Raw genomic sequence first — 27,577 nt, 5'->3', positions numbered from 1 at the left:
TTGAAATCCGGTCTTTTGGAATTCCTGTATAACAATGCCGTTCTTTATCGTTCTCTTTAATTTAAAGCCAAAATGATGGCTCGTACATCAAATTCATTTAGTCTTAATAATGAAGAAGTTTTTATAACTCCTTCGATTTCTTTTATTTTTATGTTTTAACTTCCGCTGAAGTCAGCTACTTTTCCAGTAAGATGCCTAGATTTTACATATGAAAATACGTCTCTGATATTAAGTAATCTATTCAAGAATCAACGTACAAACTATAAAGACTGGTAATAAACGTAGAACCAAGCCAAAATTATTCGGCAAAGTACGGATGAAATTATAACTAGTGAAAATGAACTAAAATTTCGATTTCAGCGTCAAACATTTAAATCTCCAAAAACATAACGAAAACATACAAAAAGTTTAAGAATTAGACTAATATTTCTAATAAGAAAAGACTAATATTGCTGAAATTGTTTATAAGTGCTATTTCGATAACGGGAAGCTTCAAAAACTGTGATTCCTTGATAAGACATTTGAGAAATTGTTATGGAACTGGATGTAATGCCTGTGCTTCCAATATCTAAAGTATCAAATGAGTAAAAGTTATGGTTTCAAAGCATAAAATATATTTCATCTAAAAGTTAAATGACATGCGTGGTACTATGTATCATATTACTGTGATATAACGCGTATTGATTTCACTGCCGTGTCGCATGCAGACTGGGAAATTACTTCTCAACAGATAAAAATTGCTTTATTCGCAAAATAAATATTTTGTTATGAAAAAAAATAATAATATTCAACTAATTAAATAAATATGCTGCTACAAATTTTTCATTTCAGTTGTTACATTTTGTCTCCCATTGGTTAAGTAACTACTTTTTCTATATTTAAAAAAATGGACAGCAACAGAGATTCATCTTAAAATCATCAGTTAGGAATTATTTCCTCTGTAAGAAACTGAAGACTTCCGGGTTTATTATGAAGTAAATCAATCTTAGACAGTGGCTAACAATGGAATTGATAAAAGGATGACTATTTCCTTGTTGTTTTTTGAACTTTTATATATTGAAATGCAGCTCATATACTTTCATTTTTATTGTAATTTTATCCAGGATATCAGACATCTCTATAGCAAAGAAATATGAAATCAATAAATTTGAATTTCATAATCTTTCCACACGTTTAAATTTTATGCAAGAAATCATGCTTTCATGTGAAACGGAGTGGACGGGCATTGCTAAGCCTTGAAAATGAATATGTTTCATAGTATATTTTCTATCATTTTTATTCTTTGTAAGGATGAAAATTTCCACAATTAAAAGTTATACTTGTGAATACTGTGAATAAGTTCTGATAAATATTTGTCTTTGTAATAAGTAACTTTGTAAAATTATTTTGCTGTGATTCTGAGTAAATTTATTGTTTGAATATACAATTTTAATTTTATCATTAAAAAACTAAGATAAAAAAAAGGTTTATAAATTTTCTCTTTTTTGGTCTTATGGAGAAAGTATTATAATCGTCAAAGAATTTCCATTTGAAACTTTGTTGTATCTCCTCGTTTCAGATATCTTCGAGTCAAAATAAATAAATAAATAAATAAAAACACAACGAGGTTGTTTTTTATGTCTGTCTATCTGCCTGTGAAACGATAACTAGGAGCCACCTTGAGCTACACAGCTGAAATTTGGAATATATAATTATGATAAAATTTGTAGATTTCATTAAAATTTGAATGAAGTTCATTCATAGAAATCTGTCTAGCTACTCCAGTTCTAGTGAATTCAAGAACTAAAATATACAAAAAGCTGGGTAATTAAAATTTGGCGCATAAAGTTTAAAATCTCAAATACATATACTTATTAATTTTGAATCAAATACGCCGAAGGTTTACGAACTGCCAGGCTGTACTTTTCCGTGAATGATAATGCAATTACTCATAAACGTGATGACTTAAATAAAGAAATTCGACATAATATTTTGTAAATACATCTCCTGTTTTTTCTCAAACTTTGGTACCAATCACCTGGAAAAATGGTATTACCACGAGAGACTCAATAAAAATGCTAGTTTCATGCTAACGATCTATATTTTGTAATCGTTCACCCATACCATGTAAGGTATTCGCGGCCTTATCTAAAGTCTCCAATTTTATGTGGAAGAAGGGAAATAGTACCCTTATTACAAAATATGCGAGAAAATTTGGAGAAAACCCTTCCCTCTAGTTTTGGTTATTTCTGTATTGCTTTTATATAAGAATGAATTTATGTGAAATCATGTCTGGAAATAAATGTCTCGAGTTTGAGACACTGACACAACATCATCATAACCATTGTGATTAGAAATAAATGATATCTGAATCTATGTTATAATGTTCCTGGCTATTAGAGGGTTATTAACCATCAGTTTCTATAAAGCGGTAATTATCATGAAATTTTTTTTGAAAAATTTCTTTATTATTTCGAGAGTATTAATTGATACATTTGAATAATCTTTCAATTTTTAGCAGTTAAAATGTTATAAGAGAAATGAGAATTTTATCTCCTGGTTCCATTTAATAATCACTTAGGTTAACATTTTAACCTAAGTGATGAGTATTTACGAAAAAAGTTATATCGCTCCATCAACATTCTCTCTCAACTATATGCTATCGTAAATATTTACTTAGTTTTACTTGTTGCGAACTCACATGGACAAACGTTATTTGAGGGGAAGATAAAATATAAAAAAAAAAATTCCCGGATGGTCTTATAACAAGAGATTAAACTAATAATAATTAATAGAAAATTTAGAATATAATTAAAAATAAAAATTTAGAAAATTATAATATATTTCATTAAAAAAGAAAGAATTTTCCAGAAATTTTATAAACAAGTAGCAGCTAATGTCTTTAAATCAAAACATTTTATTCCGTAGTTGAGAAATATATAAAAATTGCCTTTTTGCGGAGCAAACAATATTATATTTACTCTTTGTAATGAATTTGGATTTCTTATAAACGCTTGAGGAAACCAATTTATTTGAACATTTCAATTTAAAAAAATTATTTTCACTAAAGCACTCAAAGAAAATACCCTTTTAAAACTCCCCAAGATCATCTATCCAATAATGCATTAGTAGAAATGTTTGCATACGATCAACTTAAGAGCTAAGAATTTTTTGAAAAACAAGTTTTTCCGGTAAAGTTATTTATAAAAGAGTTTTCTCCCTTACTTTTAAAATTAAAAAAAAAAAAATTATGTTCGTCGCTTTAAAGATTCCAACAGATTCTCCTCAAACTGAATTTAATTTTTTTGAGCTGACTTCAATGCTTCTTTCTAAAAAATATTGATCGACTAAAATGCGTTTTTGGGAATTTGAGTTCGTATTAATGTTTATATTGAGACCCAAAACATTTTAGACATCCATCGATTTTTTTGGAAAGATAATGGACTGGTTTTACGCATAACCAATAAATTATGCCGCAGTTTAGTATCACATCTTTATGATTTATATCAGCGGGTGTGGTCCATCCAAAAATTCTGTGCATACATTCCAATTAAGGCAATATTCTTCTCTCTCCCTCTGCATTAAATTGTGGGTTTTGGACACGGTTGTAAGCTCAGTATTAATATTTTCAGAGTAATGAACATGAGACTTTTGCTCTGTAATAAAAAAACGAATATGCAAATCGGACATTTTTTTTTTTTTTTGTGTCAGTGAAATCAAAATTTGACACTAAGCTGCAATTTCACTTACACAAATCACATATCAAATTTTATTTACCTAGATCTTTGCCTAATTTTGGCCCATATATACGTGCAAAAGTATAGAGCAACAGGTGGTCACTTTGACCAATTTAGTTTAAAATTTGATAACTGTCTGTATTCATCTTCCCAGGAGAGCACCTCAGGAGTGACTGAGAATCTTCCAGAATAGAGGTTGGTTCTCGCTGCACTGGTGGGTACAGAAATGGTGAGAGGTTGGCTACTACCTACTAACAATGGAACACGCCTCCTATAAGGTGGAGTCGTACCGTGGCAGTCGATGGAGTATTTTTAGATCTCAGCCATAGTTTTTGTCAATACTGTCGCGCTGCTCCAGTCAGTCCAGAATTTCAATCTCAGGACAAAGTGGCCTCTTCTGATAACTATTTACACTTTAGGTGAGAAAAGTTTTCACTAAATTTCTTTTACTTAAGTCGTTGCGATTTTCAGATATCATGCTCATGTGCATGCAAAAGTACTGGAGTGCAAACGGTCAATCTCTTGGCAGATTTTGTTCAAAATTTGATATAGATCTATATTTGCAGATGCTAAACATGAATATCAAATTTTATCCATTAAGATTTTTATTTTTCATTGTAATCGTTTTTGCTTCTGTTCGGACTACTTGACAGACAAACTTCTTGTGAGTGGATTTCACACAACGCCCGATAGAAATTTAGAAATTTCTAAATAGAAACTTTATGGCATACTCTTTCATAAAAGTACTTGCGAATTATTAACTGTGTAGAACGTTAGTCGAGCAGTTATGAAGTATCTAACGACGTGATCTACGACTATTAATCACTGTCGGTCGGTTAATCACTACGGTCAATCATCAAAGGGCTCATCCCCCACCTCATACAGTTGTAGACATCGGAAAAAATGTCTTACATAACATTGCCGAACTATAGTTATGAAATACATAACTTCTGTGTCATTCTGGCATATTTATTGAATCTATAGAGCGAATATATATTTTGAGCACCTTTTTTCAGAACGACTGAACCAAAATTTGGCACAAGATAAGAAGTTTAATCCCAAGTTCACATAATGAATCCCATCTATTGAAATCATTGCATTTCTGAGTTATTCCAGTTACATTCATATGAAGAAAAAGAGCGATAGACATTCAATCCTTTGAGAATTTCCTGCAAAATTTGGTAATAATATGTGTTTCATATGTTGAATCTGTTTATCAAATTTTATTTATTTAGGTCTTTACGTTTTGTAGACATCGAAATTACTTACACTCTAACAGAAAGACAGACAAACTGTCTAATAGGGATTTCGCTCAAATTTTAATAGAAATCTGCAAATTTGATCTAAAGTCAATATAACAAATATTATCCTTCTAGCTCAAAGTGTGTTTGAGTAAACATGTTCACAGATAAACATAATAAAAAAAATGTTTTTCAAACTCTAAAATATCAAAAAAAATTGAGACTTGTCGAAATATTGATCAAAATATATCACATTGAGACTTGTCAAAATATTGATCAAAAGAGATCACATTGAGATTCGTCAAAATATTGATCAAAAGATATCACATTGAGACTTGTCAAAAAGTGATCAAAAGAGATCACATTGAGACTTGTCAAAAAATTGATCAAAAGAGATCACATTGAGACTTGTCAAAAAATTGATCAAAAGAGATCACATTGAGACTTGTCAAAATCAATTATCAAAATATTTATCATTGATTTTTGATGATTATAATACTTTCTCTTTATTTCGTATACCAGAAAGTAAAAAGAATCATTTTAACTGTGTGTTGCATTTTTGAAAAAAAAAATGGGAAGCATTTGCCCACAACTTCAACAGTTCATACAGTTTTATTCAATTATATAATACATCTTTCTTATTCAAATTAAATAAAAGTTAATTAACATCCAGGGAGAAATTTGAAAATTAGGACTACAATACCTACCAGTAAAGGTTTAGCGGGTTGCTCAACACAGAGTTTCTTTAAGAAGCTCTTGAAGAAGAAAAATATAGTTTCCCTTTTTCTTCTTCAATATTTTTTTTTCTAAAATTATTTGAATCTATCTGAAGCCGTGAACCTATTGAAAAACCGTGAACCAAGCCTTCCTATCATTATTTATTCCTTACAAAAATTATTTTTAAGGTAAGTTGCAAAATCATATATTTCTTTGATTTAGAGTATGGCAGTTATGAAAAAGATTTAAATTTCTTTTTCGAATTTTCTCTTCAGAAAGAAGATAGGGTTCACAATGCCAATTATTTCTGGTAATTTTCATTCTGGAAATTAATAACAGTCTTTTACAGTAAAATAACATGTATTTTATATGCATTTCAAATAATAATTTATTACATGATCGGAAATGATATTAAAGGTAGGAGCGCGTTAGCATCCTTTCTTGCAAGGAATATTACTTACTTTATATCAAATTATCAAAAGACATATTAAAAGTATCTACCACATGAACTGCATAAATATTACTTTTCATGCATGGAATTTGATTATCAATAAAGATTTAATGATATTAGATTCAAGTGTAAAAGAAAACAAAAAAAATCGTTAGGGGAGAAAAAAAATGATGCTAATAATGATCATTTTAACTATTTTCAATAAAGAATGGAGATTGTTGAGATGGAGGAAATAATCTCATTTCATTCAAATATGTATCTTTTGATATATGTTGAAGGCCCATTAATGCCCATTATTTTTACGCCTAAGTGATTCATGGTATTGACGGTGCTCATTTGAATGTAAGACATCTGAAGAGCACTCATTGGCTAAATCAAAATTTGTTTTAGTGAATAATCATAGTTTGATATTTCCAAGAGTCAGATAAAAGTTATTCTACTATATCTTATCATTTAGGTAGACTTTGTCAATTAGTATAAATGTCAGAAAAAATTGATTTGAATAAAAATGTGAACTTTTTATTTGAAATGAGAGTTGCACATTCTAATAATAAATTGAATTGCAACTCCTTACTTGTTTTAAAGATCATTTCTAAGTCATTTCAATTTATGTGATGGTTTATTTCCCAAACTTTCTGAACGCAGTTCGGAATAGAATAATTATAAATTACTCCGAATTGAAGGTATCAGATAGTTATCATTGTTTATATGGCATATTTCCTGAAATAGAATATATTTTTATTGAAAAAAAAAAGAAACAAATAGTAGGGGTAGTTGAAAACGGCTGAGCTGTGAATTCTGAGGCAATAAGTGGCAGTTTCTTATCATTTTAAATGTATTCCCACCAAATCAGTTCATTGATGTCATCAGAAGCCAAAATAGTTGTTTCCAACTACTTCATGGTCTCTGGGGTATCTGGGAACATACTGAGGAATTTATGATAGTCGCTATATTTGTGATTGGTTAGTTAAAGAATTAGTTTAATAAAAAAGTGTTGAAGACCCTGAACCCTGATAATGATTACGCCTCACACATAAATCAAATGACTGTGTTCTTTTATGTAGTCTTTTCAATTTTAAGAAAATGACAAAGTCTGCACAATTATCTTATACCAATTTTCTCTAATATTGTTGCATTAAGGCTTTTTTAGAACATAATAGATCATTTCCTATAAACTTGTAATGGATGTGTGTAATGTAGTTTGAAGCTTCATATGTATAAGCAAAAAATTGAAAGTCAACATTTAAAAAGGATTTTGAATACAATGGAAATGTTTTCATCTCGATTTTCTCCTATACTTGCTTCATGTGAGAAGCACTGAAATCGGGCATGGCGTATTAAAAGAAGAACAGAGTATGTACAAATCACCTATTCCATCAGAAAGATAATGTACATTATGCTTATCAACAGTTTTAGTGATTAGAGTACATCATTTATTTCTCTTACCTTGCAGATTACCTTTTTGCGAGCTAATTCACTGGCAGAAGTAATAAAAATGCCTATAAATTATTTTAGTCAAAAGACACATCTTATCGTATAGATTCTGATAGGCAACCGAAAGGTAGTCATTCTGATAATAGATTTTGCTGAGCATTTTGTAGGCATTAGCACTTTCAGCACTAAAACGATTTGACTAATTCTATCAGTCAAACACAATGTATTATTGATTTATTTAATTTAGAAAAAGCGGTGGGTGTTACTAAAAAATGAATTTTACGAAATCATGAAATTTTGAAACATGTAAACTATGAAATCGAAATTTTGTTTTTTAACTTTAATACTTTATATTATTCGAATTCGTGAAAGTAAAAATGTGCAAGTAATGAAGGTAATTGATAAAATATCGATATTTAAAAGTCGAATTTCAAAACAAATGTTTTGTAGGTGTTTGAATACATTGGAACATGGAATTGTTTTTTCTAGCGAATAACCACAGAGTAGAAGTTGCTGACATTATACAAATTGGAACTATCGTAAAAAAAAGGGGAAAATCCAGTGTCTGCTGGACAAACATGATTTCACTTACCATTTTTTTCTGCCTACTTCATACAAGCATCCACTCTTAAAATGAATTCTAATTTCTTATGAAATTTCATCCACTCTTAAAATGAATTCTAATTTCTTGTGAAATTTCTTATTTCAACTCCCTCAAGCACTTAAGTATAAAAATCCTCTTAGTTTAAATACTAAAAGAGGCAACCCTTTTAAAACTCTCCAAGATCGTTTATCTAATAGTGCATTAGTGGAAATGTTTGCATATGATCAACTGAAGCATTAAGAATTTTTTGGGATAATATTTTTCTCGAGGAATTTTTAATGTAAGTTCCTTTTTCTTTACAGGTAATCCTTTTTAAAACTGTTGGATGCTTGTGAGATCTAACAGAATTCTAATCAGATTAAGAAAAAAATTTCGATATTTTTTTTATGTGCATGGATGGATTTTTATTGACATGGTTTGAATTGAAGATGGGTGATGTCATTAAACTTTTTAGACATGTTTCGTCATTTCTGATAAAGTGAATGGGTTGATTTGATGTATTATTGATGCTTTTTTTACTATTGTTTCATATATTTTTAGGATTTATAAATAATAAAATAAAAAATAGTATTTTTAATAAAATAAAATTGAATACTTTATTATTATTATTATTGACATCATCTTCAGCTTTTACCAATTCAAACATTTCATGCCATTCTGGATTGAAAGTGAGTTGAATAGTCTGAAGCGATTGAAGCTTTTAAACAAGAGAGATTTCTTAGAAACAAGAAAGAGTAAAATTTTCAAAACTATTGTACTAATTGTTGGGATGTTTCCCTTCAACTTTTATTTTTATTTTGTGTATTGTATTTAGCTTCGAAAAAGAAAAACAAATAATTTCGAAGGAGCTCTTTTGTCTGTATTGTGAAATCGAAACGAAACAAAGAAATTTGTTTGAACCTTAGAACTCTTTTTTCTTTGATCGATTTCGTAAAAGATTTCATTCAGACATTCTAGTTTAATATTTAGCTTACATGTCAAGCTACGTTCAGTGAGTTTGATGTGCATTTTATTTTGTATTGTTAATGTCAATGTTTTAATATTGTAATTGTTAAAAAGTTCGTATTTGAGATTTTGAAGAATATCCACGTTTGATTACACGCAATACTTTGCCAAATCTACTTAACATCAAATTGTATATTTCTATAAAACTTTCAGCAAACTCTATTCAGAGAATCTCTTTTTCTCTAGTTCTTAGAAGTTAAGTTCTTCATAAGACGGTAACTGTAAAACGACACAGAGCTAGATAAATAAAATCTCATGCACAGAATTGGCATCTTTAAAATAGATATGTTTCAAAAGTCAAATCCACCAAGCGTTTGACCATTTGTCTGTGTATGCTTTCAGAAACACGTAATAGTGTTAACTCAAAAACGCAATGTATCAAATTTGGCACGATTTTATGACTCCAATTATAGTCATGTGTCAAATTTTGGTTTCAAACGTATGAGAAAAACGAGTGCAAAACAGAATTTCTCGTTTTTGTTAAGCACCAGGAATTTATCAACAAAAAATATTTGCAATCACTTGATCAGTAAAAAATCAGCATCAGTAAAAAAAAAGTAAATTCATTCTAAAAGTTAATATTTCTTAACTACTGTAAAAATAAAAATCTTTTTCTGCCATCCCCATAATTTTTTGCGAAGGATGGGGATAAAAACTTTATTAGAAAATTTATAAGCCAGTTTTGGAGTCACTACTCCTTTTGGTTGGAATTGTGTCAGTTTATCTATTAATATGACAATTTAAAACCATTAGAGGTATACGGATGAAATTTGTGCATGGACGTAATACAAAATGCACAGATATCAATTACATTTTAAACGACCATTCATAAACCGTTTGATAACTACAAAACGTAAGAGCTGAATAGACAAAATTTGAATTGAAATTTAAGAATCCAAAATATATACATGATCCAAATTTTGATTCAAATCCACTAAACAGTTGACTGTTTGTTGGTATGTACTTCCTCGTTTATATAAACGCAATAATACAGAAACTTAAAGATTTAAAAATGTAAGTATGTGGTTTTGTACTTACAAATATGCATGTCGTTAAGAAAAAAAGCGTCCAAAATACTTGTTCTATTTTTTGGTACTTGTGGAATAACTCCATAACAACGCTAATTGCAAAAAATAAACTGGAAATTGTTGATCACTAGATTTAGTAAAAATGGCATGCATGCGATTTTAAGATCGCAACTATTGAGTTATAAAAAAGCAGTCCAATATACATATACTATTATTTGATACTTCTGCACTAAATTGCAACTTTGATTTCCCTTAAAAAAATTGAAAAAATCTATGGCATGCAAGTAGGGATTGCAATACCGGACCAAAATTTCAATACCGGTATTCGGTATTTTTAAGATCTTAATACCGGGATACCGGTTTTAATACCGGTATTAGAAATTTTAGAAAAAAAAAGAAAAGAAACAAGACACAGGTGTTTCTTTGTTTAATTTGCCAGTTTTATAAGAGAGTGTAAATATCACAAAAAATAATATGTCACTTATAAATTATAACAGTATATAAAGAATCATAAAAAGTAAAGGAACAACTTATTTATTTAAATCACAAAAAAATTGTAAAGATCACTATTCAGTCTGTGATACTGATACAAATTTTTGAAATGTGATCTTAAAAAACATAATGCATCCGTTGTACTGTCATTAAGCCTAAAAAGTAATTTTGTGCAAAAATTACAAGCTGTCGAAAACGCTCTTTTGGCATCTACGATAGTTAGTGGTACTGTTAGCAATGCACGATATACTTTTTCCAAGTATTTACCTCTAAATCCCTCATCTTCAAATAAATCGATTTCTTATCGGATGGTTTTGGATATAGCTGATTTCTGTATTGTATTTTGGTTCGTTAAAATTTTCTTATTTATCGCTAATTCTAATTTTTGTTCAAGAGACAATTCCTTTTCACTATAGACATTAGTGTCATCATAATCTTCGATAACTGAACCGAATTCTTCTGAATGTGGATAGGTTTGTAGGTAAAAAATTTTTTTAGAAAATTTACTATAAACTTGATCAGATTTGAATTGGTTAGTCTCTTTTCTTCTTTTTCATTTTTAAAATCATTATAATTATGTAAATACCGTAAGACATTTTCTATTTCGGTATGCCTTTCTTCTGTGCGATTTTTCAATGTAATATATAATTCTTCAGACAATAATGTGTGCTGTTCTTTCATGACTGCAACATGAAATTTATTGTTGCATTCGCTGTTAATAAATTAAAGTCTCTCCGACATAATGCCTCTATAGTCAGTTTTATTGGAAGTAGATCTGATATAGTTCTGGATATTAAGTCGAATTCACTATCTGAAAAATTAATTTACAGGTTTAAGTCGATTATTACTTTTTGGATTGGATTTCTAAATTTCAAAAATCGTTCCATCATTAGGAGTAAACTGTTCCAATGTGTCCAAGAATCTATTATTAACATATATTCTGTTTTATTTTCAGTTAGAATATATTTTTGTAATATGGCATTTTTTGTATGGAACGTTTAAATATCTTAAAAATTTTTCGAACATTATAAATTATAGGAAACAATTCTTGATGGGTTAATATTTAATCCACATTAGCAATATCTTTTTCAACAATTACATTGTCATTATCTTCATTGTCAATATCACTCTCACTCTTACTCTCTTCAAAATTCAAATCCGAAGTTTCTATATCCACAGTATTTGGATTCTTCTGTTCTTTATTTTTTTTTTTGGTATAATACATCTATTACTCCTAATTGAATTCCATGAGCATAGCACAATCGCTGATTTGCACCAATACACTTTCCAACTTTTTTCATAACTGCTGCTCCATTAGTCGTTATGGATACAATATCTTCTTTCACGGATAATCCATGTTTCGCTAATTTAGATTTAAGCATTTAATTAAGCCGTTAATTAGCTAATTAAATTCACCCGTTAGGGAGACATAAAAACAAAAACGTATACTATTTTGCTATGTTAGCGACCCTGAACATATAATGGAGACAATTTTAAAAATTTCTAGTAAATACCGAAAAACCGGTATTTAAACTTGTGAATACCGGTATTACAAAATTGTACAAATGCCTCAAAATACCGGTATTCGGTATCCCGGTATCCCGGTATTGCAATCCCTACATGCAAGATTCAGTAAAAATGTTAGATTCACACAGATTGATATCTATAAGTCGATATTTCGTAACTAATGTTCAGTAGTGCAATGCAATTGTAAAGAAAGAAATGGCTTTCTTTACTATAAAGCACCCAATTATCGTTTGTGGGACTTTGGAAATAAAAATCTGAGCACTCTTAACATACATGATACAGCGGAAGAGAGATATCACCTTTATTCGAGGAATGTGTGGAAAGTTTTGAGATATCACTCGCACTAGATCATTAGTGGGTTCACATACTTAAGAAAAAACAATCTACATTGTTTAATCTGTTCACGAGTGGATTAAAAGACTAAAAAAATGCTCACTTACGATTTCCAAAACTACCATATAAGGATAAGTTTTGATTAACGAAAACAGTTCATTAAAAAAAATTAGTTGGAGTTGGAAAAAAAATGACAATTTTTATTTTTGACTTCAAGTGAACTAAAATTAAAAGAATTAAAGACTCTGTTTTAACGTAATTTAGTGAAAAATTCGGTGGACCAATGAATGTTAGAACTACCAACAATTTCTAGAAAAAATCTTTCGAATTAGGCACCTGATTTTTTGGGAAAGAATTTCTAGAAAGTCGTTTGGATCTAAAAAGGCGTAAAATGCTCTGTCCAAACATGCGGTCTAATTGGAATTCAAGAAGCATGATGTTAAGGGGTGTTTTCCGAGGACGTGCGTCTTCTGTCGATGCAGCTTCTGCTTTTACTATAAGATGGCCTATTTCTTTTCTTATCTAAGAATATTTTTTTCTATAATTAGAAGATGAATTTAGCAGTTTTTACGTTCTCATTATTATATTAACCATTTTAAAACTATATTTTTCTTCGAATGAAAATATTATTCAACAGATGGTTTACAAAATTTATTGTAGTTATTGTAAAAGAAATATGGTATTATATAGTTGCCGATGATATACAAAGAATGCCATTAAAACTGTAGAAATGAAGTTTGCTGAATTTTAAGCAATCATCTGAAATTACATTAACAAAAATTTAGGTGTTTTTTTTAGGATTTACGTCATAAAATAAGCTTCTCGTTTTTAACAATATACAGACTTTAAATTAAATGTAAAATAATAATACTTGTTTATATTTTATTGCTAATAGAACTTTTTTCATTAAAAATTAAGAATTCATTTGCATTGCCAAACATTACGCCTCTAAATGTCAAAGTAAATATTTCTGAAGCCAAAGAAAAATATTATAATAATTTTATTTACTTTGCAGTGCAAATAAAGTATTTTGCTGCTTTCAGTATCCAAATATGCACTGCCAAGTCAAAAAAAAAGCATTAAAGCATGTAATTGAAGAACATTCCACATTACTTTCACTTTAATCCCCTAGCTGTACGCTGTACGCTGTACTGGAGTACCAGGGCACCAGGGGTAGAAGTTTGACTTAGAACGAAAATTTAGGGAGTAATTAGTGGTGGAATAGGAATTTGAAGGGAAAGTAATACACCGTTTGTTTGTTTTTTTAAAACAAAACAATAAAAATTTCAGACTTTAGACATGGAGCTTAAGAATATGACATAACAAAACGAGATTACTGAATCAGTATTTTTAAATGTTGGTTAAAAGTACTGAAAGAAATGGAGTTTTATTTTATTCATATTCTTCAGTCATGCCTTAGTCCAGTAAAGTCTTCCTTCATAGAGCTTGAAGATTCAGTTCCATCCAAAATAAACACAAAATCTATTTAATTAACAGCTTCAATTCAAAGACTCTCATATAAATGAAAAATTTACTTTAGAAAAGGCAGTCTTTATTTACACTCCTGTTCATAAATTAAGGATAAGGGCAGTTCCGTTAAATAAAGGTTCAGAAACAAAATAAACATTACTTATTTCTAAACCCTATTTATGTGTATACCATTTATAAAAACTATGATTTTTGCTCTCTGGGGCAATTACAAAAATTATCTCCCTTGCATAAACTTAACTTTATATGGTTGGTATAATGTTTTATACATTGTATGTTTTACAGACGATAAAATATAGTCCCTACAACGCCTAGGCATGCTGAGTATTAAATTACCAAACGTATCTTCTGGAAGATCACTTCACTCAGCAAGAAATTCTCTCTCAAGTTCTGATACACATGTAGGAGGTGTTTGACGGGCTTCAATTCGCTGGCTAATCATGCCCTAAAGTGCTCTCCCGGATTCAAGTCAGGTGAGAATTCTGACCATTCCATACGGGTGGTATCTTCAGATTGAAGACATTCGTTTATGATGTGAGGACGGGAGCCTAGTATAATTCCACTTCAAATGGGTACTCCTACAACAAAGGTAACGATGTCGTTCAGTGATGTTATGTTGGTGGTAACGGGTACATGGCGTTCTCCATATGAAATCCCAACGTGAATCAGACTGCAAACCAAACCTAGACTCATCGGAAAACATCATACAAGCCCTTCCTTTATGACTATGTCCACATTGCATGTTCTCTACTCCAGGCAAATCGCTGATGACAATGAGTTGCCGTGAGCGGAATACATCTGACAAGCCTGCAAGCTTATAGACCAATATGTCCCAAACGTCTGTATATGCTTTTTCCTGGAAACTGTCGCACCCATGGTTGAAGATAGCTAATGAGATAGGTTTAATGTTGTACTCCTGCTGCTTCTTTTGTCAGTACATGCCAAGAACTGGTCTTTATTCGGCGTTGTAACTCTTGGGGCGACCTGTACTGTAACGTCTACTGATATTTCCATCATCTTGAAATCGTTGCAAAAGCCTAGAGATGACAGTATGGGCGATTCCAATTTCCTCGTATACTTCCATCTGGGTACGCCCACATTCCAGTCGACCGACAATTCTATCACGTAAAAAATCATCCACATGCATGCTCTGTCATAACTATTCGGTGATGGCAATGAGCGGTTTACAGAACACTTGTGAACAATTTTACTTTTTCCATTACCTCCAGTGTATATTCTTCTCTTATAATCTCGGCACTGTGACGTGCTATCGGCCTCATCTTGAAGCATTGAATATTATTCTTGAAAATGTGTGTGATAATTCTACAGGTGAAATTTTTACTTTAGAGTTCGATTTCCGTGTGATTCTGAATTATCTTTGATTTATGGTAATGCGTGTAGTATGGATGAAATTGAGTGAATGCCATTAAAATTGAAAAGTAAATGTCATTTTAGTTATGTTTTAAGCCTTTCGAATTGATGGCTCTAAAAACTACTGATGTTGAATTCTTTCACATGCATATAAAATTATCTAAGAAATTAATTTATGACATTCACCCATTTAGAATAACATAGCAGTATTATAAATATAATTATAGGAGTAAATAAATGAATGTAATAAAGTTTTAATCGGTATTGTGTATATTCTGATATAATATCACTTGAAATCTAATACATATTAATTTATTTGTTCTAAATAGAAAATTATGTTAACATTTCTAAAAATTTAAATCTTTTAAAGAAGTTTTTAACACTCGTATCTCAAAGAAAATTCTTTTTCTGAAAATTCATAAATTCTTTGAAATTATTTAAAATCATTAATACATGATAGTGTTCAAAAATTGAGTTTAAAGAACTTTTTTTGCTGTACAATGATTGTAATGAAACACATTTTAACAAATTTCAAATTAATCATTAGGGACAATTCAGTCGATTTCCAAGGCCGTCGGTGGCCTGGTGGTAAGGTCGGAACCGGAGAATTTCAGTTTTTTTTTTCAGGTTCGAGACCCGATTCCACCGAAGAACCGTCGTGCAAGCGGGTCTGGTGTATGTTAAACCGTCCAGGCCAGACGTCCTTTCGCTGGTTGTGGTGTGAGAGGGGGTGCCTGCTCAGGTATCGTCCTCGTTCATCTGACCAAGGTTTAAATTTACAAGGTCCGGCCCAAAATAGCCCTAGGGTTGCTTTAAAAAATGGGACGTTTAATATAACTAGACTGAAAACTAAACTAAAACTCAGTGGATTGGCAAAAAATTTTATTTCTAATTTTACATTTATTTTATGTTGGTAAAATTGAATGCTCCGTATACATGCAATTTGTAATAATTTTACTATTTTTTTAAATTTTTCATTGAAAGACAGCTACAGTAAATGTCACTGCCGAATAAATTTTTATAAATATAAGAGCTCACATTTTATTTCGATTTGATTCAAAGTTCACCATATTGAAGAAATTGTGTTCTGAAATTATATTCTGGTGTCTCCTAATTTTTGAATATAGTTTTAGGCTTTTCTGTTCTGGCTTCTATGAGAGATATTGCTGAATATCAAAAAACAGCCTAAACCTACGCCAGTAGCTGTTAAGTAAATATCAATGAAAAGTAAGAATACTCATGTGCCTACTGAATAAAAGTAAAGAGATGATATCTGAAAATTTTTTTTATCTAAAAACGAAAAGATAATGGAGGCAATTCTCGAAATACTAAAAATATTAAAACATTTCTTACCATTGATTATCAGTTTGTAATTTAAAAATATGACATCTATTCCTGAATGGAAACAATTACGAACTACATTTTAATAGTCTGATATTGAAAATTTCTGACAACAAGTGCTTCTTCTAGTAATTTTAGATAATGGAATCCCAGGTATCAAATCTATAAAGGAATCTATGAATGTATGAAGGTATTATTCTCTTTCACTTGGTTTCGGTAACAAAATATCTAAGTTCATTGTAAATTATATTCTTATTTGTCTCACTGTGAATTACTGACGTTGTCTCTCTGAATCAATTAACGGTAACAAAAGAGAGTTTGAGTGATTTTCCAATAACACCAAAGATAAATTAACTGTACATATTGATAAAGTGATCAAAGAGATAATTACTCAAGCGAATGCATCAGTCCTTTTTTAAAATTTAAGCAGATTCTTTACAAGAAATTATGTTTGTTTCAATAGTCATCATGTCATGAGATGGAGGAACAATTTGCACATCTTCAGTGATCGTGATATAATTTTAACTGGGTTAGATATGAGTATCGGCCTGTTACAGGAAGAATAAGAATATTGAGATATAAATGAAAGGAAGTAGGGATTGCAATATCGGACCAAAAGTTCAATATCGGTATTCGGTATTTTTTAGATCTTAATACCGGTATTAGAAATTTGTGAAAAAGAAAGAAAACACAGGTGTTTCTTTGTTTTATTAGAAAGTGTAAACATCACAAAAAATGATTTGTAACTTATAAATTATAAGAGTATATAAATAATCACAAAAAAGTAAGGGAACATCTCATTTATTTAAATAACAAAAAAGTGTAAATATCACTATTCAGTCTGTGGTACTATTACAAATTTTTCAAATGTGATCTTAAAAAACGTAATGTATTAATTGTACTGTCATTAAGCCTGGAACGTAATTTTGTGCAAAAATGACTAGCTGTCGAAAACGCTCTTTCGGCATCTACGCTAGTTGGTGGTACTGTTAGCAATGCGCGATATACTTTTTCCAAGTATTTACCTTTAAATATCCCATCTTCAAATAAATCGATTTCTCGTCGGATGGTTTTGAATATGGCTGATTTCTGTATTTTGGTTTGTTGAAATTTCTTTATTTATCGCTTATTCTAATTTTTGTTCAAGAGACAATTCCTTTTCCCTATCGACATTAGTGTCATCATATTCTTCAATAACTGTACCGAATTCTTCTGGATGTGGATAAAAAATTTTAAGAAAATTTACTATAAACTTGATCAGATTTAAATTAGTTAGTCTCTTTTCTTCTTTTTCATTTTCATTTTTAAAATCATTATAATTATGTAAATACCGTACGAGTTTCTATATTACTAATTATCTGTAATGTTTATGTCTCATAAAACCGCGAGTCTTCATTGTTAAATGTAAACATCTCCTCCTTCCATCTTTCCTCTCACCCCTTTTTTGTGAAATTAAACCCATCCATCCTAATGCATGCTCAAAAGCGCGGAAGGTTTTACAATCAGTTGTCAAATAATATTTTATCACTTCTCTTGATCGTACGATGCAACTTTGTATTCACAGTCTAATTGAATTCGCCCGTTGGGAAGAAATAAAAACAAAAATTTATACAATTTTGCTATGTTGGCGATCTTTGAACATATAGTGGAGACAATTTAAAAAATTTCTAGTAAATACCGAAAACCGGTATTTAAACTTGTGAATACCTGTATTACAAAATTGTACAAATGGCTCAAAATACCGGTATTCGGTATCCCGGTATACCGGTATTACAATCCCTAAAAGGGAGGTATAAATTTTTATCTCTTCACAAATCTTTTTTGAATATAGATATGAGGATATTTTAAATTTAAGAATTATTAACTCATTGCAACAAGCAATTTTTCTTATAAAAGTTTTTCGATAACTGTAATTGCTTAGAACTTACAGAATGAAAAATTATTTTCAACTCCCAACTTCAACTGTTATGTAAACTATTTTCATTCATTCTCATAGCTTTTACGGTTATGATGTTACTATTTTCATTCATTCTCATAGCTTTTACGGTTATGATGTTACTATTTTCATTCATTCTCTTAGCTTTCACGGTTATGATGTTACTATTTTCATTCATTCTCATAGCTTTTACGGTTATGATGTTACTATTTTCATTCATTCTCATAGCTTTTACGGTTATGATGTTACTATTTTCATTCATTCTCATAGCTTTTACGGTTATGATGTTACTATTTTCATTCATTCTCATAGCTTTTACGGTTATGATGTTACTATTTTCATTCATTCTCATAGCTTTTACGGTTATGATGTTACTATTTTCATTCATTCTCTTAGCTTTCACGGTTATGATGTTACTATTTTCATTCATTCTCATAGCTTTTACGGTTATGATGTTACTATTTTCATTCATTCTCATAGCTTTTACGGTTATGATGTTACTATTTTCATTCATTCTCATAGCTTTTACGGTTATGATGTTACTATTTTCATTCATTCTCTTAGCTTTCACGGTTATGATGTTACTATTTTCATTCATTCTCATAGCTTTTACGGTTATGATGTTACTATTTTCATTCATTCTCATAGCTTTTACGGTTATGATGTTACTATTTTCATTCATTCTCATAGCTTTTACGGTTATGATGTTACTATTTTCATTCATTCTCATAACTTTTACGGTTATGATGTTACTATTTTCATTCATTCTCATAGCTTTTACGGTTATGATGTTACTATTTTCATTCATTCTCATAGCTTTTACGGTTATGATGTTACTATTTTCATTCATTCTCATAGCTTTTACGGTTATGATGTTACTATTTTCATTCATTCTCATAGCTTTTACGGTTATGATGTTACTATTTTCATTCATTCTCATAGCTTTTACGGTTATGATGTTAAGTGAGGAAACGGCAGAAGAGGTTAAAAGTTTCTTATACATATTTCTTAGCTTCTTTTCTTTATATATCTGGGAAAAGAAATTTATGTATATGTCCCGGCTTGTAAGAAGCTTGAAAAACGCACGCCACACATACACACATGCACACACTCTGCTTTAATAAGGAATACATTTTGAAGTAGAAATTTATGATCATCGCGAGGGCGGCAGGTCGATTTAGAGATATATAATGATAGTGTTTGCTCTTGAGGCTCTCAGTGTCGATTCCGATTTTGTGTCTTATTTTTGATCCTATGGTTCCTTTGTGCTCTTCTTATGGGACATTAACGTCGTGGAGGCCAGTTGTCACCCTTCCGAATGTATCTGGCCAAGTCGGGGTTTCTTGAATATAAAATTCGGGACATGGCTTGTATCTCAAGTTTTTCTCCACATACAGTTTTATATAAATTCTCCAAAAAGCATATGATCTTTCTGCTACATATTTTCGAAAATGACAATTTATTAAACTATATTTTGTGTTTTCATACTAAAGTCTATTCAGTTTTGTCCTGTCCAGTTATAATTCATTATATTCTGAAAACGTTACTGGCAATGTGGGATTCTAGTTTGGTAGTCTAGTTCAACATTTAATTAAGTTAATCGATTGCTTCATAACTAAGATTTGAAAATAATGAAATGGAATAGAATAGAGTTTTACCGAGAAGAAACAAGCTTTTTCTATCATTTCCCTACTTCTTTTCCTTGTATGTTCTTGTTTCTTTGGCTTTCTTAATTTTTATTTCAGAAAAACTTTTCTTTTCTTAAGAAAAAATCATTTTTTAGTTAAATTACAGGCATTTTTTTATTAATTTTTAATAATTGTTAATACACTTAAATTTGTAAATATATGATTTATAATTTTTATTCACTGTTTTCTATTTCTATTTATTATTTTTGTGTTACGTTTTGTAAACATCCATATTTTTCAACCTTTTGTATTTTCTAATATATATCCTGATATATTTATTTTATTACTTCATTTCCTTCCAATCTTATTTTCTATAATGTAAATGTATCCTAAAAGATTTGCAAGTTTACAGATGGGGGGGGGCATAGGAAAAATTTGATAAAATTAACTCATGAGAAATCGTTTAGAAAATGATATCTCCACAAACATGAAATAATTCAAATTAAGTAAAAAGGAAGAAAGAGAAAGACAATTGAATTTAGTGTGTAATCTTTATGACATAACTTTTAACCTTTATGAAATTTTCTTCTAAATTCATTTAAAAGAAAGGGCATTTTTCTTTAGAAGCAATAAATAGCAAGATATCATTTAATTAGACCTTTCTTTAAATTGATATATTTCACGCTTGTAAATAAGGAAAAATAAATTATTTACTCGCTTCTTTCGCTACTTTTTAATATTGTTACGGATTTTCCCGCGTCGGGTTATTTTGATATTGGGTGTATGGTGTGAGAGCACAATCAGCAGGCCTCAGTAGGAAAACAACGACGTTTATTTACACGAAGAACACGAGTACACAGACGACAAATATTTACAGCCGAGACGAACACAGGACAGTATACTACAATAAACAGTAGCGCACAAGTAGTAATCGTCCACAGCACACGAAACGGATAGACAGAATGCAGCAGAAGAGGGGATCCTTAGAGCTTCGCTCTACGGTCTCTCCAACGGCTCCACTTCTCACTGTCTCCCCGTTTTAGCTGCCGACTCACTGTTTCTCACACCTGGCTACAACACACAAGATACAACGCTGTTTCCACAGTAGACACATCGGCACACAGCAGTTTAGCACTCGCTCCACACAACGGTGGCACTCCGCCGTTGCTTCGCTGTCCTCTCGAAGACACTTTACTTGTCTACGACTCCGCTTCCGATCACGATTCAATTCACTCTTCCTTGCAGCTTCGACTTCGACTTCGATGGTAGGCTTATCGGAGCACCCGTCATTGGAATAGACTCTTTCTTGCAGCTTGAGACTACCGTCCTTTTATAGTTCCCAGGAGGCAGAGCGAAAACCTTCTGGGCCAATCAGGATTATCTGGGCGTATCTCAGTTCCTATTGGACGGATCGTGAAAATTCTCGTAGTTTCGAGCATTACCCATTTTGTAGCCAAATTCATCAACATGTCGCCAAGTTTGTCGTCAAGATCTGGGAACACTGGCTCGGCATCCGGCAGCATCCAATACAGATGACTGTAAAACGTTCTTTCTTATGATGACACTATTCGAGCTAGGAAGCAAAATTACAGGTTTGTGACAATATTCTTAAAAAAATTATTAATAATTAAGGAAGGAATCATTATTAGGCTGTTTTTAAAAATCGTTTGAGATCATCTGAAAGTTTTTCAGAAGTAAAGAGATTTAAGTATCGTTTTTTTAATCATATTTTTATTTTATTTAAAATAAAATTGTATGGATTAAGAGGATTTGATATGTTCTTATATAAATTTATATTACAAATCTTGTAGATATTCATAAAAGTTTATCGATGTATGTGCGCGATGAAATTCTGTCTTGTAATGAAATTAAACTTTTTTTTTCTAACATTTAATATTTGCATACTCTAACTGCCGGTAGCAGATTTGATTTCTGACAACTGTAACTTTGATATAAATACTTCAAATACTAGATGTTGTTTACAAATTCTTTTCAAATACTAGATTATGTTATTAAAAAAGGTTTCCTCTAGTCATTCAATGATCTAGTCATGGAGACATTGCTGTTAATTACAAAATGACCAACTCATTCCTCTGTTTCTCCAAAAGTTGGATCCTCCAGACATCATAGATGAAATGAACACAACCACACAAACTTAAATATACCTTCTAGGAAAAGAACTCGCTTACATTTCAGGACACTTCTCATTTCTATTCTATTTGAGGAGCCTTTTGAAGGAAAATACAATAACAATATTAATTTTTAGAAAGGATTCGTGATAATTAATTAAACTGTTCTTTATTATCAAAAGGTCAAATCGAAGTATGATGTTCACAAGAAAGAAATGAAAAAAAAAATCAAGCGTCAACAATAAAAAAATAAATTTTAAATTAAAAAATAATCAAACTCCAATAAAAGGGACCAGTTACTGCAGGAAGCTCAATCTAAGAAAAAGTACAAAAATGTGTCTCAAGCAAAAATAATTTTCCTTAAATTCAACAATTATTTTTTGCTTGTTAGTTTTTCTTTTAATCCCAGCATGTTCTTTTACTTCATAATAACTGCCATTATTTCTTGTTCAGTAAGTTTATGACGACATATAAAAATTTCATGGCTCGTTATTTTAAAGTAAGAGCAATTTTGAACCTAAAAAATTGAAGAGTTTCTTCTTCTTATCTCTTTTTCTAGTGGATAATAAAATGTCCAAACCGAATAGCTCAAAAGAAGGAATGAGCGGAGTCAAGATAATTTCCTACACAGTTTTTAAGACATGTGCAGTCCATTCTCAAAATCATCAAGAACAGAGAAAAATAAATTTCGAATTTCAATGGTACAGTGTAAAATTATTAAAAGGATTTCTGAAATGAATATAATGAAAACCAATTTTGAAAATAATTTGTTTTTGTATAATTGAATATAGTTTTGGATTATTTAAATAATAGAATTGTTTTCTTTATGCTAAAAATGATTTCTGATTACCGTCTTTTTGCATTTAGAAGAGATAAGAACTTCGAATCGGTAACATGAGGATGATTTAGGCTTGATTAGTTTATTTCGTTGTGTTTTTAAAACTTATTTTTAATTGTATAGCAGTAATTATGCGTAAGCAAAAATTCCTTTAATGCCATTGCAAGATTCGTATGCATAAACACAAATAGTAAGAAATGGAAAAAACTATTGTAAAATATGTTTAAAATTAGAGAAAAGGTGAACAAATATAAATGTACTAAAACGTTTGACGTAATTCCTGTTATTTTAACTGTTTGCATATAATAGAGAATTACAAGTTAAGTCTCAAAATTTCTCTAATTATTTCAAAGTAAGACACTATTTTAAAAATGCGAAATATTAAATCATGAATTCATTTTTTTTTCTGAAATTCGCATCAGGTGCTGACACTGATAAGAATCAAAATTTAACTCAATGAGGAATTGGTAAATAAATATGTTCTGAAAATATCATTACAATGTTCATTTTAAACAAAAATTCTTTTAATGCCATTGCAAGATTCTTATGCATAAACACAAATAGTAAGAAATGGAAAAGACTATTGTAAAATATATTTAAAATTAGAGAAAAGGTGAACAAATATAAATGTACTAAAACGTTTGACGTAATTCCTGTTATTTTAACTGTTTGCATATAATAGAGAATTACAAGTTAAGTCTCAAAATTTCTCTAATTATTTCAAAGTAAGACACTATTTTAAAAATGCGAAATATTAAATCATGAATTCATTTTTTTTTCTGAAATTCGCATCAGGTGCTGACACTGATAAGAATCAAAATTTAACTCAATGAGGAATTGGTAAATAAATATGTTCTGAAAATATCATTACAATGCTCATTTTAAACAAAAATTCCTTTAATGCCATTGCAAGATTCTTATGCATAAACACAAATAGTAAGAAATGGAAAAGACTATTGTAAAATATATTTAAAATTAGAGAAAAGGTGAACAAATATAAATGTACTAAAACGTTTGACGTAATTCCTGTTATTTTAACTGTTTGCATATAATAGAGAATTACAAGTTAAGTCTCAAAATTTCTCTAATTATTTCAAAGTAAGACACTATTTTAAAAATGCGAAATATTAAATCATGAATTCATTTTTTTTTCTGAAATTCGCATCAGGTGCTGACACTGATAAGAATCAAAATTTAACTCAATGAGGAATTGGTAAATAAATATGTTCTGAAAATATCATTACAATGCTCATTTTAAACAAAAATTCTTTTAATGCCATTGCAAGATTCTTATGCATAAACACAAATAGTAAGAAATGGAAAAAACTATTGTAAAATATATTTAAAATTAGAGAAAAGGTGAACAAATATAAATGTACTAAAACGTTTGACGTAATTCCTGTTATTTTAACTGTTTGCATATAATAGAGAATTACAAGTTAAGTCTCAAAATTTCTCTAATTATTTCAAAGTAAGACACTATTTTGAAAATGCGAAATATTAAATCATGAATTCATTTTTTTTTCTGAAATTCGCATCAGGTGCTGACACTGATAAGAATCAAAATTTAACTCAATGAGGAATTGGTAAATAAATATGTTCTGAAAATATCATTACAATGCTCATTTTAAACAAAAATTCTTTTAATGCCATTGCAAGATTCTTATGCATAAACACAAATAGTAAGAAATGGAAAAAACTATTGTAAAATATATTTAAAATTAGAGAAAAGGTGAACAAATATAAATGTACTAAAACGTTTGACGTAATTCCTGTTATTTTAACTGTTTGCATATAATAGAGAATTACAAGTTAAGTCTCAAAATTTCTCTAATTATTTCAAAGTAAGACACTATTTTAAAAATGCGAAATATTAAATCATGAATTCATTTTTTTTTTCTGAAATTCGCATCAGGTGCTGACACTGATAAGAATCAAAATTTAACTCAATGAGGAATTGGTAAATAAATATGTTCTGAAAATATCATTACAATGCTCATTTTAAACAAAAATTCCTTTAATGCCATTGCAAGATTCTTATGCATAAACACAAATAGTAAGAAATGGAAAAAACTATTGTAAAATATATTTAAAATTAGAGAAAAGGTGAACAAATATAAATGTACTAAAACGTTTGACGTAATTCCTGTTATTTTAACTGTTTGCATATAATAGAGAATTACAAGTTAAGTCTCAAAATTTCTCTAATTATTTCAAAGTAAGACACTATTTTAAAAATGCGAAATATTAAATCATGAATTCATTTTTTTTTTCTGAAATTCGCATCAGGTGCTGACACTGATAAGAATCAAAATTTAACTCAATGAGGAATTGGTAAATAAATATGTTCTGAAAATATCATTACAATGCTCATTTTAAACAAAAATTCCTTTAATGCCATTGCAAGATTCTTATGCATAAACACAAATAGTAAGAAATGGAAAAGACTATTGTAAAATATATTTAAAATTAGAGAAAAGGTGAACAAATATAAATGTACTAAAACGTTTGACGTAATTCCTGTTATTTTAACTGTTTGCATATAATAGAGAATTACAAGTTAAGTCTCAAAATTTCTCTAATTATTTCAAAGTAAGACACTATTTTAAAAATGCGAAATATTAAATCATGAATTCATTTTTTTTTCTGAAATTCGCATCAGGTGCTGACACTGATAAGAATCAAAATTTAACTCAATGAGGAATTGGTAAATAAATATGTTCTGAAAATATCATTACAATGCTCATTTTAAACAAAAATTCTTTTAATGCCATTGCAAGATTCTTATGCATAAACACAAATAGTAAGAAATGGAAAAAACTATTGTAAAATATATTTAAAATTAGAGAAAAGGTGAACAAATATAAATGTACTAAAACGTTTGACGTAATTCCTGTTATTTTAACTGTTTGCATATAATAGAGAATTACAAGTTAAGTCTCAAAATTTCTCTAATTATTTCAAAGTAAGACACTATTTTGAAAATGCGAAATATTAAATCATGAATTCATTTTTTTTTCTGAAATTCGCATCAGGTGCTGACACTGATAAGAATCAAAATTTAACTCAATGAGGAATTGGTAAATAAATATGTTCTGAAAATATCATTACAATGCTCATTTTAAACAAAAATTCTTTTAATGCCATTGCAAGATTCTTATGCATAAACACAAATAGTAAGAAATGGAAAAAACTATTGTAAAATATATTTAAAATTAGAGAAAAGGTGAACAAATATAAATGTACTAAAACGTTTGACGTAATTCCTGTTATTTTAACTGTTTGCATATAATAGAGAATTACAAGTTAAGTCTCAAAATTTCTCTAATTATTTCAAAGTAAGACACTATTTTAAAAATGCGAAATATTAAATCATGAATTCATTTTTTTTTTCTGAAATTCGCATCAGGTGCTGACACTGATAAGAATCAAAATTTAACTCAATGAGGAATTGGTAAATAAATATGTTCTGAAAATATCATTACAATGCTCATTTTAAACAAAGTAGTATACAAGGTTTCAAAACTCTAGCACATTAGGAAATACATGTAAAAATAATTACGAAGTACCATTTTTATATGAAACAGCTAAATAAAATTTTTAAAGCATAAATGAAACATTTGCAGCATTTCATTGGAGTTTATCCTTGCATTGTGTAATGGATTTCATTTATTTTTCAACAAAATTGTTAAAATATATGCAATGTAAAAAAATAATAATATTAAAATTAAAATTAATTTAAATTAAATTAAAAAATGAAATAAATTTAAATTAAATAAAAAATTAAAATAAATACCAATAGATATTTATTCATTTAAAATAGTCAATTATTTAGTAGAAATTTATATGATAAAAACCTTTTTCTTCTTGTAAAAAGAATGTAGTAATTATATTCACTATGAGTACTGTTGTTCATAATCGGTTTTCCAGGATTTTCTAAATTCTTATCGCCAATTTCTATCGATCGTTTTTACTGCCGCCTACAAGCCATAAACCGTTTTAAGATATCGACGGGAATTTCATCTAGTGGTAAGTTTGGATTTCCTTTTAAGAAGATTGTAACACTACAGAATGTCATTGAAAGATTAAAAGACCTTTATTTTACTGAAAGTAAGATTTTTACGTGTTCCGACTGCCGTAAATTTCTTTTCCGCTGCAGACAGCAAATACAGATCCGTCAAACGTGATAGAGGTCACGTCAACGTTTGACGTCAAACGTGATAGAGATCACGTCAACGTTTGACATCAAACGTGACGGATCACGTTTGATTTTCTATAAATACAATTCTTTATAAATA

At 29.6% G+C, this 27,577-nt stretch overlaps 1 protein-coding gene across 1 annotated transcript; it reads right to left on the bottom strand.

The window, feature by feature from the left end:
• Nucleotides 1-18,706: 18,706 nt before the first annotated feature.
• LOC129987749 (ras guanine nucleotide exchange factor Q-like) lies at nucleotides 18,707-19,687 on the bottom strand. The gene has a single exon (XM_056095690.1). It carries the CDS (start codon nucleotides 19,685-19,687, stop codon nucleotides 18,707-18,709), a length of 981 nt encoding a protein of 326 aa, XP_055951665.1.
• Between the last annotated feature and the right edge of the window lie 7,890 nt (nucleotides 19,688-27,577).

This window comes from Argiope bruennichi, chromosome 10 (assembly GCF_947563725.1).
Source record: "Argiope bruennichi chromosome 10, qqArgBrue1.1, whole genome shotgun sequence".
Lineage (NCBI taxonomy): Eukaryota > Metazoa > Arthropoda > Arachnida > Araneae > Araneidae > Argiope > Argiope bruennichi.
Note: the sequence above shows the minus strand (reverse complement) of the source record. Positions and strands in the feature narration are given on the sequence as shown.

What these genes read in the sequence shown, in the direction of transcription:
- LOC129987749 (XM_056095690.1), bottom strand. Translation starts at nt 19,687, where the DNA reads ATGTATAAGAAACTTTTAACCTCTTCTGCCGTTTCCTCACTTAACATC.